General features: G+C 66.1%; 1 protein-coding gene across 5 annotated transcripts; it reads right to left on the bottom strand.

The window, feature by feature from the left end:
* Positions 1–1149: 1149 nt before the first annotated feature.
* Positions 1150–14933, bottom strand: FLOT2 (flotillin 2). Of its 5 annotated transcripts, XM_090025609.1 has the most exons (12): positions 14814–14933; positions 12250–12331; positions 10543–10611; positions 8611–8701; positions 5878–6001; positions 5515–5633; positions 5179–5292; positions 4959–5078; positions 3930–4144; positions 3611–3794; positions 3322–3471; positions 1150–3017 (listed from the first exon to the last, which is right to left on the bottom strand). In XM_090025609.1, exons 1-12 carry the CDS (start codon positions 14860–14862, stop codon positions 2979–2981), a joined length of 1356 nt encoding a protein of 451 aa, XP_089881735.1. In that variant the 5' UTR covers positions 14863–14933; the 3' UTR covers positions 1150–2978. The 5 variants fall into 5 exon arrangements, with proteins under 5 accessions (XP_089881735.1, XP_089881731.1, XP_089881730.1 ...); XM_090025605.1 differs by lacking the exon at positions 8611–8701 and having other exon boundaries at positions 10521–10611; positions 14814–14932; XM_090025604.1 differs by lacking the exon at positions 10543–10611 and having other exon boundaries at positions 14814–14932.
* Positions 14934–15565: the final 632 nt, after the last annotated feature.

The following is a 15565-nucleotide window of genomic DNA, read 5'->3' as shown; positions in this document are numbered from 1 at the left end:
CTCATAGATAAGGAGCCAGCAGCCCCCATCCCTGGCTGAGCACGCGGGGTGGGGGAAGAGCACGCTATCTGGGGTGTGCAGCTGCCGGGTAACGTGCACGGGCCGTCTGGGGCCATGGTGGGGAGGGGAGGATGGGGGCCTGGCAGGCAACAACCGGGTTGCTGCACCAATGCTCAGAGGCAGCCCCCAAGCAACAGCCTGCACCCCCAGCCCCAACCTGTCCCATATGCCCCCCGCCACAGGCTCCCCCCGCTGCCGCGAGCCCGGGGCAGTGGGAGGGCAGGGGCGCAGCAAGCCTGGGCAGGGGCAGCTCAGCTGCTCGGGCAGCCCCGTCCCCACGCAGACTCGGGGCCAGCACGCAGGCAGCCAGCGCGCGTGCCGGCCCGGGTCTCCAGCCGCGAGTGCTGGGCTGGGCACAGTCTGCACTTGCGGGGCACCAGGCATGGCTGGGTTGCATCCTCTGGCCCGGGGGCACCTGGTGCAATGCCGTTACTTCAGGCGTGGGTCCCAGCCCACATGCTCCCTGGGGCACGTCCAGGATGCACTGCCTGTGGCTGGTAGGGTCCAGCGGTGGCCACAGCCAGGCAGACTTGAAGAACCAGGCGTGGGTGATGCTGGCTGGTCCCATTGCCCCAAGGCTGGGCTCCAGCATGGGTCCCAGGAGCACAGCTGGGACGTGGGCAGAGCAGCAGTGCCCCAGCCTCTACCCCCAGCCAGCCCCAGGCTGCGGCTGGGAGGCAGACTTAGGACACGTGGTCCTTGGGAGCTGCGGTGCCGGGAAGTGAGGCCATGCTCGGGCTGGAGGCCCGGGCAGAGCTGGGAGCAATGCCCAGGGATGATGCCAGCTGGCCCAGTGTCAACCTGCAGATGCCAGGGCATTGCTGCGGGCTGTGGGAGCACCAGGGGTCAGGCCCTCTTGGCCACGGGCCGTGGGTGGGGGGGATGCCGCCAGGCAGACTGGGCACCAGCCCTCACCTGCCCGTGCCACAGGCTGTGGCTATGCTACCCCCCGTTGAACGTGGCCGGGACAGAGCCGACCACAGCGCAGGGAGCGCAGGGGGTAGCACTGCAAAACGCAAGCCGGACCCTCCCCAGGCCTGGGGCTGGGGGCAGGAGGCTGGGTGCGAGGACACAGACCACGAGAGCCGGTGCAGCGAGGGCACGATGCCCCTTTATTCTCATACAGCTTGGAACGGGGCCCGGAGCCCGTGGCACGGGGAGGGGCGCGAGCAGAGTCATGCATGACGGACATGCGGGGGGGCTCCGGTACGCGCAGCAGCAGCACAAGCCAGCAAAGCCGCCCCTCCCTGCAACCCCAGCTCCTCCCCACCTACCCCCCTGGGGAGGGAGAAGCCAGCCCTGTCTGAGCCCCAGAGCCAGCAGCTGCTCTGGGTCCCCCCACTGCCCTTCCCAGGGGGGAGAGCCTGCTGGGGCAGGGCTGGGGCTGCAGACAACACAGTGCGGCACCCCAGAGGGAGGGGAGCGCCAGGTCCACCGAGGCACTGGCCGCAGGCAACGTGCAGGCATGGGGGGCTGCAGCGAAGCCCACCGCTCGCAGAACAACAAGCTCCAGGCCCAGCATTATGGGCTGCAGCCTCCCTGCCCCATGTCCCTAGTGGCATCTCCTGGCCTGGGCAGACAGGGCCTGCATACATCCGGGATTGGCACAACAGCGCAGACAGCGAGATGTGACCCCCTGGCACAGGCAGAGTGGGCAGGGCCCACGGGGAGAAGACAGACAGGCCGGCAGGGGAGAGGGGCCAGGGCAGAACTTGGGGTCAGCGCAGCAGATGGCCACAGGGAAGGGAAGGCTGCCGTGCAGCCATGTTTCACAGCACCCGGGACCCCCGGTTCCAGTCTTGCCCACGCACCTGTCTCCGTGCTAGGCCATGGGTAGCCGAGGTCTGGAACCCACGGCCAGCACAGAGCACTGCCAGAGCTGGGGCCAGCCCAGGGCTAAGGAGAGAGGGGGCAGGGAGCACCTCTGCTACAGGCTGGGACTGCCCTCAAAGCAGCCGGGGGGGAGGGGATACCCCATTTGGAGGCCCAGGCCTTCGACTCCACCCACACCCTCAGCTAGTGTCCATCTCTACCAACGCAGACCCTAGCCCTGGAGCCCTGTCTACACTACAGCTGCTTTCCCTCCACAACGCACGGGCGGTCCCCTTGAGGCCAGCTGCCACGGCCTGCTTCCCAAGGGCAGGGTGCCCCTCCGCCCTGGAGCCACCCTGCTCCTGGGGAGGAGTCAATCCCTCTCTGGCTGCCAGCGATGCTTGGGCAGGGTCCTGCTGCACAGCCCCAGCCCCCAGGAGCTCCTGCCCCCTTGATATCTGGAAAGCCCCGCTGGGGAAGCAGCTGCCCTGGAGCACATGGCTCCTGCCCCTGGCGCCCTGAACTCGGGCAGCACCCTGAGACCTGTCAGGCACAGGCAGGCAAGGGGCTGATACGGTTGGGTAGGTCCCTGCTCTGCCTCGGGAGACCAGTGCAGCACCGGGGGAGCCGAAAGCAGTGCAGGACACGGGGGTCACACATTCACATCATACACCAGGGTAACAGAGACAGCGGTTCGTGGAGGGCAGGGGGAGGATGGGGCGGGGGCCTCAGCGTTCTCGTCCAGCAGCTCCAAGAAGGCTGCGGGGCCGGCTCTGGGAGGCAGTCTGCACAGCCCAGGCCAGGCTGCCCCCCTCAGCCCCCAGAGGACAGAGAACTGCAAGGCACCGAGATGGCACGACCACACAAGCTGCCGGGGTAGTGGCGGGGTGGCTCCGCTCAGGACGAACACGACGAGAGACAGGGCCCATTACAAAACCCACCCCCAGCGGAAGGGAACATGCATCCTCCTGGTCCTACAAAATAAGGCACCAGAGCTGAAACGGGGACTCCGACCGTCTCTGGTAGGAAAGGGTTCCCGAGTGTCCGAGGCAGTGGATATCAGAGTGCGGCACGGGCGCCATCACCGCCCGCCGGCCCGGCTGGGCTCACGCCTGGGCCCCAGTGGCTTTCTGGATCAGGGGGATCTGCAAGAGGGCGAGAGAGGCCATCAGGGGCGGTGCCATAGGGAGCAGACACAGGGGGAGCCAGCGGTGCCCACCCCAGCCGTGACGCCCAGCCTGGGCAGGCTGCACCCAGGACACTGGCAGTCACATGCAGAGGGGCAAGAGCAGGGGGGCCCCCAGCCCACCCCCCAGCACAATGCAGCAGGAGCAAAGGGTCTGGGAGCTGCCAGACACCCAAACACTCCTGGCCTCAGGGACAGGAGAGGTCGGTGGGGCTGTGTTGGGGGGTGAAAAAAGCAGGCATGGAAGCGGCGGTGCGACACACCTTGGCCAGGTCGACTCCGGTGATGGCGTGCACGGAGGCAGGGATCTCGGCCAGCAAGCGGCTCAGCTCTGTCGTCACCTTACTGCCATCTCCGCTCAGGATCACGATCTCCTCCACCTTGGCCAGGGGAGCTGCCACTTTGGAGGCGATCTGAGACGCAGAGGGCAAGCGCCGGGATGAGCGATGGCAGCGAGGGACAGGGCCCGGTGGACACAGAGGTGCTGCCGGCCTGCCACCTGCTCACCCGGGCAGGCCACGGACCCTAGACCCACCCCGGCCCCCGGCTCACCTGCGGCAGTGCATCCAGCACCAGTGCCATCTTGGCAGCCTCCCCGTACTGCTGCAAGGCCTCAGCCTTCAGCTTCATCTTCTCGGCGTCGGCCTTGCCAATGGCCTCGATGACGGCAGCCTCCGCCTCCCCAATCTTCCGGATCCTCTCAGCTTCTGCCTGCGCGATCATCACCTGCTTCACCCTGCAAGGCAACGGCCCCGGCTGAGCACGACGCTGCACAGCCCGCACATGGGAGCGGGGGACAGCGCCGGGCTTGCAGCTCACGGAGCAGCTTTCAGAGGGTCCCCAGGGTTCTTGGCTGGACCCCGGCACTTACTTATCGCCCTCGGCGATCTGCTGCATGCGGAAGGCCTCAGCTTCAGCCGGCCGACGGACGGTAGCGATGAGCTCCTTGTCCATGCGCACAATCTCCTTCTCCTCGATGTCGATCTGTTTCCGGCGCTGCACCACCTCAATCTCGATCTCCTCCTGCCGGATCTTCTGCTGCTCCCGGGCACCCTGCAGCTCGTAGGCCAGCTGCGACTCCGCTGTCTGTGGGCCAAAGCCAGGGAGCAGAACCGTCACTACCACCCCAGGCGGCCAGTCCCCTCACCGCCCTCCCGCTGCAGCCCCTGGGCACAGGGAATAAGGAACCCCTCAGAGAGCCAGGGTCAAGTCTGGAGCCAGGACAAACCCATGCTGCCACCACAGGACCAGAAAAGGTGCGGGACAGGAGCAAGCTCTTCCCAACATCAGAGCATCACAGAGTCGTAGGGCTGTCAGGGAGCTGCAGGAGGTCACATCCAACCCAGCCCTTGCCTGAGGCAGAATCAGCCCCATCCAAACCAGCCCAGACAAACTCCATGCCCAGCCTCTGAGCAACATGACAGTCACCCCGACAGGCCCAGGAATCGCTCCTGCCCCTTCCCTCGGGAAAGCAGGGAGGCCGCTGCCACCAACATCCTGGTCCTGCCAGGGGGTTCATGGATGCTGCAGGCACCCCAGCCCAAGACCAAGTCCCCGCTGCAGAGGAAGGCAACCCCCAGAGTCCGGACCAGCCTGAGCAAGGGGAAAATCCCTTCCAGTGCAGCGCGAAGCTGAGCCTGAGCACAGGGGCAAGACCCTGCAGCCAGGACCCTCAGGGACTGGTGCCAGCAGGAGCATTGACACAGCCCAGTCCCACCCCCAGCCTGGGCTGCACCCAGCACCTCTGCAAGAGGCTGAAAACCCCCTGACACAAGGAGCAGGGAGAGGAGAGGAGGGTGGAAGCCAGTACAGCCCAGAAGCCTGGGAATCCCCATCCCCATGGTAGAGCCCAGGCATGGATCCCAGGAGCGCAGCAGGGCAGGGCAAGGTGGCCCCTCACCTTGATGTTGACCTCCTGGCTGAAGGCAGCTTTCTGCAGCTCGAAAGCACGCTTGGAGTCAGCCACCTTGGTGTCCGACATGAACTTGACATCCAGCATCTCCTTCTTGCACTCGGCCTCCTGCGGGGTTGGGGGGGTACAGCTGTCAGTGGCCGTGGAGAGGGGCAAGAGGGGAGCTGCCCACGCCAACGGGCCCAGGCCCCAGCCCTGCCTGACGTACCCGGATGCCAGCGTCGCGCTCAGCCTCGGCCACGCCAATATCCGCGTCCCGCTGCACAACCGCCGTCTGCGTCTTCCCTAGCGAGCTCAGGTACTCCACCTTGTCATAGACGTCCTGGGGGGGTGGGGCATGCCGGCAGCACCGTCAGCACAGCCCCCACAACCCAGAGACGTCCATCCTCAGCCACGAGGGCCCAGCACGGTGCAGCCTGCTGGGGAGCTGGGCAGGGGCGCGGTCGTGCCACGTGGCTGCACCCGGGGACCCCCAGGGAAGCTGCCAAGCCCAGCAGCCTTTGCAGAGCCCCTGTGGAGGAAGCCAGGCCCCGCTGGCACTTACCTTGATAGTGAAGCTGAGGATCTCAATGCCCATGCGGCCCACATCCGGGGCTGCCACCTCCCGCACCAGCTTAGCGAACTGGTCCCGGTCCTGGTAGATCTGCTCAACTGTCAGGGTGCCTGGCGGGGGGGACAGAGCCGGAGAGGTGAGTGCAGGGCAGGCCTGGCACCAGCCACAGACAGCGCAGCCCCCGCTGCCCCCAGGACCCCAAGTGGGCTGTCCACGTTGCAGCACCACGACTGCGCGCACAGACGCCCTGCCCCCAGGGCTGGAGCAGGACCCTGCCCTGCAGGTGTGGGGGAAGCAACCGCGGTGCGTCTACCGATCCCAAAGGCAGCAGGAGCACCGCGCCGCGCCACGCACCGAGGATGGAGCGGAGATGCCCCTCCAGTGTCTGCAGCACCACGTTCTTCACGTCCTGGACGTTCTTCCCCAGGAACTGCTCGCAGGCCACGGCCAGCAGCTCCCGCTCCGTCATGATCTTCACCTGGGGAGGAAGGAAACCCCGATGAGGGAAGGGCCGGCGGCACAGACACGCTGGCACAGAGCGGCCAGGACCCGGGCACGTTGTTGTGGGCACTAAAGAGTGAGGCGGGGGAGCACCGGGAGTCAGGGCCGCCCAGGGGAGCCCCCAGAGCCCAAAACAGACCATGTGGCCCTTGCTGCCATCATCTCCACCGAGGCAGGCGGCTCCCAACTGGTCCCAACAGGCTGGGCTGGTGTCCAGCTCCAGGCACATGCCTGCCACAGCCCGTGAGGCAGCACTGCTGCAGTGAGCTGGCCTGAAGCCGACACATCCAGTAGACGAGGGGTTTGCAACAAAGCCACGCGACTCCCTGCTGCTGCTTGCTGCCCAGCAGCGCGGGGCGGAGGACGAGTTGGGCAGACGAAGCTGTGGCCCCACTCCATGCCTTGATCTCGGGGGGCCCCCATGCTCTGGCCCCGCGCAGAGGGCAACCTCAACCCATCCTCCAAGAGGCCTGGATCAAGCTGCACCCCAAGGTTGCCACGCGTGGCCCAGGCATCAGCCAGTGTCCCGTTACCACGGCAATGCAGGGTAAACCCGGGGCTCTTGCAGTGGTTGGCAGCTCCTGCCCTGACCCCCACGTGCACCCCAAGGGTCCTGCCTCCAGCCTGGCATAACAGACTGGGCGCACCCACACCCCTGGGAGCAGGGCAGCCAGGGCCCAGCCGGACTCCCCCCTTCCTCACTAGGGGGGGCAGAGAGCCTCCCTGGACACAGCGACTGGGCAGGGAGGGCAGGCAGGGCCTGCGTGCGACCCCCCAGGCTGGGCTCAGGCTTCCCACAAGCTGGGGACCCATCAGGCAGGGCGCAGCCCAGCTGTCTGTGCAGGAGCAGGCACAGCCCTCCCGGGCACGCACACGGGCTCCTGGCAGCCAGCCCAGGCTCCTGCCGGGAAGGGGCAGTCGGAGCCACTGCCCCACCCCCAACACGAGCGCAAACTCGGGCAAGGAGCCCACGAGGACACCCCCCCAGGTCCCTGCAGCCACACCCTCGTGCACTGCAGCCTGCAAGGCCTGGGCCTCGAGCTGCCGCTGGAGCCAGTCTGCCACCCCGAGGCCTCCAGACGCCTTTCACTTTGGCTCCCAATTAGCAGCACTTCCTGGCTCTCGCCCCAGCCCGAGGCTGCAGATGAGAAGAGCAGGAAACTGTCCCTGCAAACAGAAAACAGCCTTCCCGCTGGAGCCGCACGTGGGCGCAGCAACACCCCTTTCTCCTGCTGATCCCCCGCTTCCGGACACACCTCACCTCATTCCAGCCCCGAGCCACGCAAGCCCTGGCCCCTAAGCCCCTGGGGGCAAACGTCTGGCCCGCAGACAGTACCCAGGTTCCCACTGGCAGGGAGGCAAGAGAGTGCAACACAAATCAGAGACAACGGCAGCAGGCACGAGCAGGCGTCGGGCAGCCCCAGGCTCCACAGACGCCGAGGCAGTTGGCTCTTCCACCAGCTCTCCGCTACACCGTGATGGCAGAGAAACCGCTAGTAAGCCCGGCCTTCGCAGGGTGCAGAACACAGGGGCCTCAGCACACGCGCAACCACAGGAACCTCAGCCAGTCGTATAAAAATGGGTCATCCCTGCAGCGCACCAGCACTGCCTCCCGAGCTCTGAGACAGCTCCCCGCTGCCCCCGAGCCAGCAAGCGACTTGACTGAGGTTTGACAGGAGGCCTGTGGCAGAGACGGAGACCCTGGGGCAGCCCAGCCTGCGCTCTCACCTGCACGGGGCAGGATCACCCTGCAGGAGTGCACACGCCCTCAGGTCACACGCAGCCCGCAAAATGCCACGGACATGAAGTCTGAGGCAGCACTGTCCTAGGCAAAGCAGCACGCAGCCACCTGAGACATGCGGAGGGGCCCGCTATGAGCAGCCACGTCTGCATATGCAGGGTGACGCGCACTCAGAACCACTCGGCCACGCTCCCTTGGGAGACCGGCAGCAAAGAGCTGCCGGGGCCCTTTCTCCTTTTCATGACACATGTGGCTGCCAGGGCAGGGAGCCGAGCCCTGCGCCACGACGCCCGGCACATCCCTGCCCAGTGACATCCTCTGGCACAGACACCGACCGCGCCAGCCATGAGAAACGTCTGGGGAACGGGCCCAGAACTCATCGGCCACAGAGCCCGGGGCAAAAACAGCTCCCAGCACCGGGCCCTGTAAAACCAGCCCTGCTTTCACTGCTGAGCTGCCATGTAGTGCGATGGCTGCTGGCAAAGGCAGCGCGGCAAGCCACAGGCACATGACGGCCGTGGTCCTTGGACACTGCCGCTTCACTCTGGGAAGTGGCATGGAGCGCCTGGGACGCCCCTGCTCAGACAGCTGAGTCTGGCTGCCCCCGTGCCCTTGGGTGGGCAAGACGCAATGATGGCCATGTGCAGGGAGAGAGACAGTGCAGCCCCCCACCCCCCGGGGACGTGCTCTCGGGTGGGCCGGCCACGCCAGGCCGTGCGGTGCAGCAGAGACTTCGTTGAGGAGCAGAGGGCATCCGGCTCTGGGCAGCAGCAACCTTGGAAGAGAGAGACCAAGGGCAGGTTAGCGGCATGCATTTCCTGAGAGGATGGGTTGGAGTACCGTACCTGCGCCACACCCGTGACAGTTAAAGCTACCCCCTCCGCCGTCTCTACGTCCTCGCACCTGGGCTGTAACGTCATTATCTCTAGGGAAATCCTGCCAAAAAACGCAAGACATTTGCACGTTTCCAGGCAACAGGCCACCAGTGTCGACCCTGCAGCTCCTGCCCTGGGCCGGCACCTGCACTCTGCAGGGGACGGGACGCCATGACACTGGAGGCTGCCTGGGGATCGCGCCCTCCGGCAGGCAGGTCACCAGGGCTGGAGCAAAGCAGCTTTCCAGTAATGCACAGACATTGTGTGAGCAGAGCCAGGTCTAGGGCTGGGCTGGATGGGCCCCTGCCCTCCCGGTGGGCTGGTTGGAGGGGCAGGACCGAGCTACCCCAAGACCCCAGTCTGTCCAAGGCAACACTTGGGCACTGCAGCTGCAAAGAGCGCAGCATATGACTGGCCAGTGACCCAAAGAGAGCACTGGCCTGACCAACGATGCGGCCACCCTACCGTGGCCTCCCTACAGCCACCGCCGTAGCCCTCTGCACTGATCGGCCACTCCCTGAGTCGCCCCTGGTCCACGTGTCCCGGTCGGCCGGCCGGCAGTCATCTTTCCAGACAGCGGAGTCTGTGAGTCCCAGGTGCTGAACCCCAGCAGGGGGGCCAAGCTGTGCCACGTCTAATTCGGAGGTGGCTAACTGCAGTTCACTGCTGGTGTCTGGGCAGAGGTATGCAGATGGGGAGAGACCTCAACAGTTTGGGCCACAGCTACGCACAGCGTGAGCCAGAGACAGACACCCGCAGGAATGGGGCTCCAACTAGTCCCTCCTCCTCTCCCACCCTGGCGGGGCCGTGCAGGTCTGTGTGCTGGCAGAACGGGGAGAGACAAGGTGAGGGGCTCGGTGCTGCCGGGCCCAGGCTCCATGGGGCAGCAGGGCAGGGCAGAGCAGGTGCCCAGGCTGCTCTCTGGGTAGGCAGAAGCCAAGGCACTGGAGCTGTCTCGGGGACAGAGAGCCCAGCTGAGCCCCACAAGGAGGCAAGCAGCTGCGATTCATGTTACTCAGCCGTAAGACAGCGCCTGGACCAGCGAGTAGCAAGAGCATGGCTTTGCCCCGGGGCAGGCAACGGGGGATGGAAGCAAGAGCTCTGCTCCAGGGTGACGGTCTGACCTGAGCTGACTCGGCCGCAGCAGAGGGTTAGAGCCGTCTCCCCACAGGACCCACCCCAGGCATGCCTGCACCACGCTTCTATCTGAGGCAGAAGCCAGCGCGTGGCTTTTGCCTCCCCAGGGAAGGCTTCTACAGGCCCCGAGTGCCGTGAGCAGCAGCGGTGCTGCACCAGGCCCCAACTCTGCCAGCTCTCTGGTGCTCAGGGGAAGCTGGCTGGGGAGGAGCGAGGAAGCGTGGTGCCGAATGACCGGCAGCGGGCACCGACTCAGGCCTGCACAACCGCATTGTGCAACAAGCCAGGCTCTTCCTGCTCAGCCCTCCTGGACTCGGTCCCACTGGGGACAGGCATCGCCTGCGTGCGGCAAGCTACAGGCCTGTGCCTGGAGCTGGTGAATGAGCCAGTCCCAACAGGGATTTCATTGCCACGAAGAGAAACCAGCTTGGCTGCTCCCTCGCCCATCCAATCTAACCCTGCCGGGGGTGGCTCCCAGCTTCCCAGGGAAGGCCTTGGCCTAGAGCACCCAATGTCTGCGGCATTACTGGAAGGTGCTGGCCCGGGGGCCTGGATTTGTAAGGTGTCTGCGTGCCTCTTTCCACGTTCCCCGCAGAGCTGCGGAGCGCCGGGAGGGGTCACTGAGCCTGAGCTGCCCCAGGAAGGAAAGCGTTAGTGGTGCGTTATCCTGCTGCTGCTGTGCTGCTCGAAACAGAAGGGGGAGAAGAGTTAGAGCCGAGGTTAGGAAGCGGGTGGGTCATTACCTGTGCAACCCCTGTTACGTACAGTGGGACCCCCTCCGACGTCTCAATATTCTCACAGCGACAGAGGATGGTCATAACCTCCAAAGACAGTCTGAGCAGCGATGAACAAGGGTAGGACAGCAAATACACAGAGCGGTTACCAGAGAGTAACAGACACCCGCTGCACACCATGGACGGGACTTTCGGGTTTCGCTCTCTCCCCATGAGCTTCCCACGGCACCCCTGCCCGCTCCCTCAAGCCAACAGCTGCGGGGCAGGGTCCCCAGCATGCCCCAGCCCCTCTCGACCAAGGTGACTGGGAGCTGCTACTGCCGAGCTGTGGCTAGAAGACAAGCGTGACCCGGTCTCGCCTCCTGCCCTGGCTCTGAGTGTGAGACGGCTTCGGGCTGGCCTGTGAGCACATGCTCCTGCCCCAGAGCAGGACTGGGGGCCTCTGGGGGCAAACTGTAACCAGAAAACTTTGGCAAAAATAAAGCTTTCCCACGACAGAGTCCACGGTCTGCTGGACAGCCGGGGTGACGGCACCCTGGGCAGCCAGCTCCTCCCAAACCTCCGTGGCTCTCTCCGAGCTGGGCTCCCACCCAAAGCCGCAGGGATTTTTTTTGGTCTGAAAACAGGGCAAATTCTTCCAAATCCTGCCTGCATGCCCCTTCCCCCTGGTGTTTACACAGTGGAAGCAACTGCTGGTGGTACCTGGCAGGGCATCCTGCCCAGGCATCTGGCTGCCTGCGGTACCTCGGGGGACATCTCCTGGTGCTCACACCCGCCCAGGCCTTGCAGCTGCCTATGGGGAAGCCTGTGTCCATATGGGGCTGCTCCTGCCCCCAGTGCAGCTGCAGCTGGAAGTCTCCATGAGAACAGCGAGCAAAAGTGCAAGCCTCAGCATGCAGTGGCAGTGCTTCCATGCCAAGGGTGCATCACACCAGAGCTGGGAGCCTGCTGCCAGCAGCCTGGGGGGCGGGTGGGAAGGGCAGCTACAAGGAGGGGAGGGAGCTGCACCCACCCCGCCAGCGATCCTGGGCCTCCTGCAATGCCGAGGGCAGCCACCAGCTAACCTGCCTGCAAGGAGCACAGTGGCCAAGCGGGGTCATTTCCCTGTCACTGCAAAACCAGAAAGTCTCGTCTCTCCTTTCCCCAGTTAGTTCCTGCTTATGGGGACGCGGGGAGGGACCGGAGAGGACCGAGTGAGGGAGAAGGCACTGCCCTGGGCTCTGCAGCCCGCAGGGTTACAGCAGGGCAACAGCATCACGTCACAGCACGTTAGTTCCAAGACAGGCACAGCAGTGAAGGCAAGCGAGTCCCAGGGACAGGGGGATAGGGCACCCCAGGGTCCCACCAGTGTGCTAGCCCTCCCTGAGCAGCCGTTAGAGTGGGAAGCAACGAGGGCCAGTGCACCTCCAGGACACGAGCGCCAACCACCCACATTCCCTGCCCACTGCCGCAGGCACCTACCGCAGGTGGCTGAGGCGTCTCTAGGCTCCTCCAGTCCCACCGGCCATGTGTGGCCTGGTCTAAACTCAGTGCAGCAAGCACTGGGCCTGACTCTCCCGGCTGCGGCACCGGCGGCAGAAAAGCTGCGAGGCCAGAGCCACGTGCAGCAAGCACCAGAGGGGTAGGCTGCCGGCCAGGAGCTGGGCTCCCACCGTGTCTGATGGATCCCATGTTCCTCAAGGTACCACTGACCCAGCCCTTGCTCCGTGAGCCACGCGCCCAGAGGTCATCTCCTTACCTCTGCGTGTCCGACACGCACCACCAGGCCCAGGCCCAGCCCCCGAACACGTACTGCTTCTGGTCGGAGCCGCAGCAGCCACCTGCAGCAGAGCAAAGAGCGCCAGGGTGGAGGGTGCCGCCATGCAGGGGCACGCTCCCCACGCCAACCCACGCAGCACCAAGTCCGTGTCCCACCCCGCGGCCTGCAGCCAGCTGGAGAGAGCCACTGCAGCAGTGCTCTGCCCAGCAGCAAGGTTCAACCCAGCTGTCATGCTTGCAAGAGAGGCAACAAAGCCTTGGCTCAGGGCTACAGCACCGGGACTGCCAGGGAAATCCTGCCAGGGGGGCCCCAGAGCAGCCAGGGGCTGGCCCCAGGTCACCTTCGTCTGAGAGTACAGCACAATGGCATTCCCTGCCTGAGGAGCTCGTACCCACTGCCCACACACGGTGCCGCACACACGCATGCCTCTCCTCCCCTCTCTGCCTTCCTCAGGTGCATGCAGCCGTCAGCTTATTGAGTTAGGAGGCAGCGTCTGTGCACCGCGTCTGCAGCGAGATGCAGCAGACAGGAGGCGGCTGGGCCTCGAGACGGGGCTTTTCCATCTTGGCACGGCCCAGGCGCCACTTTCCAAATGCAGTTGGCTCCACAACAGCTGATGCTCTGAGGCCTCCCACGCCCCACGCAGATCCAGCCCCCTCTTAGCGTACAGCCCGGTCCCGGCCCTGGGCCCTGCCTTGGCCTCTCCCTGCAGCCTGTCAAGGCAAGGGGACTCCTGCCAGCACCTTCCTGCTGTGCCGTTAGCTCCACGTCGTGCAGCTGTGACTCCGGCCAACAGGCACAACCCTCTCTAAGCCGGACACTGGCCAACAGCACCTGTGGGCTGAGCCAACCTGGCAGGAGGGGCAGCCCCCACCCACAATGACTGAGCAAGTGGCAGGGAGATCTGTTAGGTCTGGGGGAGAGGGGCTAAATACACAGATGAAGGACTGAAGCCAAGGGGCCAGGCAGGGAGAAGAGGCAGCTGCACCCCTGCAGAAGCTTGCGGCAGCCCAGGGCGGGCTCTCAGGAGACCCATTAACCAGGAGCCGGCTGGAGTTGAGAAGCAGAGCTTACGCGTGTGCCCTGAGGCAGGTGCGACGTCCCCCATAGGCAGCAGAGCTCTCAAGGCTGGCTGTACCCCGGCCCTGCCCTCCAGGCTGCCAGTCTCCCAGCCTCTCCCAGGAGCAGCTGCTGATCACTGACAGCCCTCAAGAGCCTGCTGGGAAACCCCCGGCCCCATGAGAGCTGGCAGAGCTCCGTGCCCGCTGCCCCACAAGCCTGGGGCTTAGTGCAGCTCTTCCCCCAGTGCCTGGGACCTTCCCAGGGGAAGGGGCCCTGTGACAGCAGCAGAGCTCCCAGGTCCGAGGGAACCGCGCCCGCCAGCCTGCGAGACTGCACAGTGGTTCCAGGTAGAGATAGTACTGGGAGTCTCCTGCTGCTGCCCCAAGAGATGCGATCCAGAAACCGGCAGCACTGGAGGATGGAGGCCCACCAAGGGCAGAAGCCCCGAGCGCAGCTGGCTTGGGACGAAGGAAGAGCCAAGTCCAGCCCACAGCTGCGGTGGGGAGGGAGCACTCTGGGGATCAGCAGAGGCTGGCTTTACAGCAGGCCATGCCTGCAAACAGCTCCCTAAATGGGACATCTCCGTGGGCTTGGCAGCACAACCCCTGCGCGGTTCCCCAAGACTTTGCCCAGTGCTGTACAAGGCAAGCGCTGTCCCCAGGGAAAGGCTATGGCTTGGTAACAGCTGGCTGCAAGTGCAGCTGCCTGGGCCTGGGCCGCGAGAGGCACGGAGGGAAGCAGCAGAGCACAAGCAAGACGGATGGGGCGCAGGTCTCCTCCGACACCTGCTCAGCCTCACCGCGCCCCCTGCAACGCGGACGCAGCATGCCTGGCCCCTGAGGCGACGCCGCTGGCAGGTGCCCGCTGGATCCTGCCCATCCGAGGCGACACCGGGGCTGCGCTGGCCCCTCACGCGGGGGCGCTCCTCTTTTGGCTTGGGGGGCTGCAGCAACGGGACGTCCTCGAGCGAGCCCTCGGCTTCACGGAGGCAGCAGAGCTGCCGCCCAGGTCCTTGGCGCCGAGAGCTGCCTTCCGCTGCGGGCAGCTGGCCGCTCCCTAGAGCCGAGCGAGCAGCCGGAGGATGTTTACACAGCCGAGGGCCATTGCCGGCACCTAGGAAACCGCTCGTGCCCGAGCCAGCAGTAACTCGGGAGGCCCCGGCCCTGCTCCCGGCGCCTGCCTGCTCAGCGCGCGGAACCGGCCTCTGGGCACCAGCGCCCGCGGCTCCCGGGCCGCCCGACGCTGCCGTGCCCTGGAGCGCGCCCGCCGGCAACCAGCCCGCACGGGCGGGCGACCGCCAAGCGCCGCTGGGCAGGGGCCCAGCCCCGAGCCGCCTGCTCCACCCCCGCCCCAGCCGGGGCTGCCCGCGGGGGGGGGGGGGGGCGCGTGACGGCTCCCCCAGCACCGCCCGCTGCCCCCCGCCTACACTGCCCCGGCTGCAGCCCGGCACTGCCCAGTGCACCCCCGTGCGCGGCCCCTACCCGACACGACGAGCGCCTCGTTGGGCCCGACCGTGTGGCAATTCCCCATCCTGCCGCCGCGGCCGCTGCCCCGGCCTCGCCCCGCGATCCCACAAGCCCCCGCGCCCACCGCCCGGCCCGGAAGTGCGTCACGGGGAGGGTCTGTCCACTCCCCCAGCCCCCGGCCGCCATGTTGGGAGGATCGAGGGGGGTCTGGCAGGTGGGGCCGCGATACCCCGTGCGCATGCGCCTATCTACCCCCGCTCTCCTAAGGTCGCGTCAGGCGGGCCGTGTGAACAGGTGCACACGTGCCCTTCAGGGCCTGGCCAGGTGCGTCTACACATACATGCACACATGCACGCCCATGGCAGCCGAACGCACGGCCTTCCTGGAGGCCATGGCCAGGGCAAGTGCGCGAGGCACCCCGGCAGCCCACCCAGCCCGCTGCCCTGGGATGCGCGTGGACGCGGAGGGGAAACCACGAAGGGCAGCTCCCCTCGCACCCGAACTGGGCCCCGTGCCACAGGCAGGTCGTCCGAGGAGAGCAGGGCGGCCGCGGGGGGCCTCCCTCGTGGGCCCGGCCTGTCTGCCTGCAAGGGGCTCGAGGGTCCCACAGGCTAAACAGCGAAGGGCGCGTCGGTGGAGTCTAGCGTCACCATCCCCGAGACGCACGTGAGGCGGTTGTATCTGCCCCGCGCGGCACCGCATGTGGCGGGAGCCCAGAGTCCAGCCGGGTTCGCGAGGCCATGGTCCGGGAGGAAAGGGGCACCAGG

This window comes from Crocodylus siamensis, chromosome 13, assembly GCF_052110815.1.
Source record: "Crocodylus siamensis isolate JL-2025a chromosome 13, ASM5211081v1, whole genome shotgun sequence".
Lineage (NCBI taxonomy): Eukaryota > Metazoa > Chordata > Crocodylia > Crocodylidae > Crocodylus > Crocodylus siamensis.
Note: the sequence above shows the minus strand (reverse complement) of the source record. Positions and strands in the feature narration are given on the sequence as shown.

Excerpts from the sequence above, each read along its gene's own strand:
- FLOT2 (XM_090025609.1), bottom strand. The coding sequence starts at position 14,862 with ATGGGGAATTGCCACACGGTCGGGCCCAACGAGGCGCTCGTCGTGTCG. Across the intron at positions 12,332-14,813 it reads CGAGGCGCTCGTCGTGTCGG|GTGGCTGCTGCGGCTCCGAC; the intron begins GTAGGGGCCGCG and ends GCTCTGCTGCAG. Across the intron at positions 3,018-3,321 it reads CCGGAGTCGACCTGGCCAAG|ATCCCCCTGATCCAGAAAGC; the intron begins GTGTGTCGCACC and ends GCCCTCTTGCAG.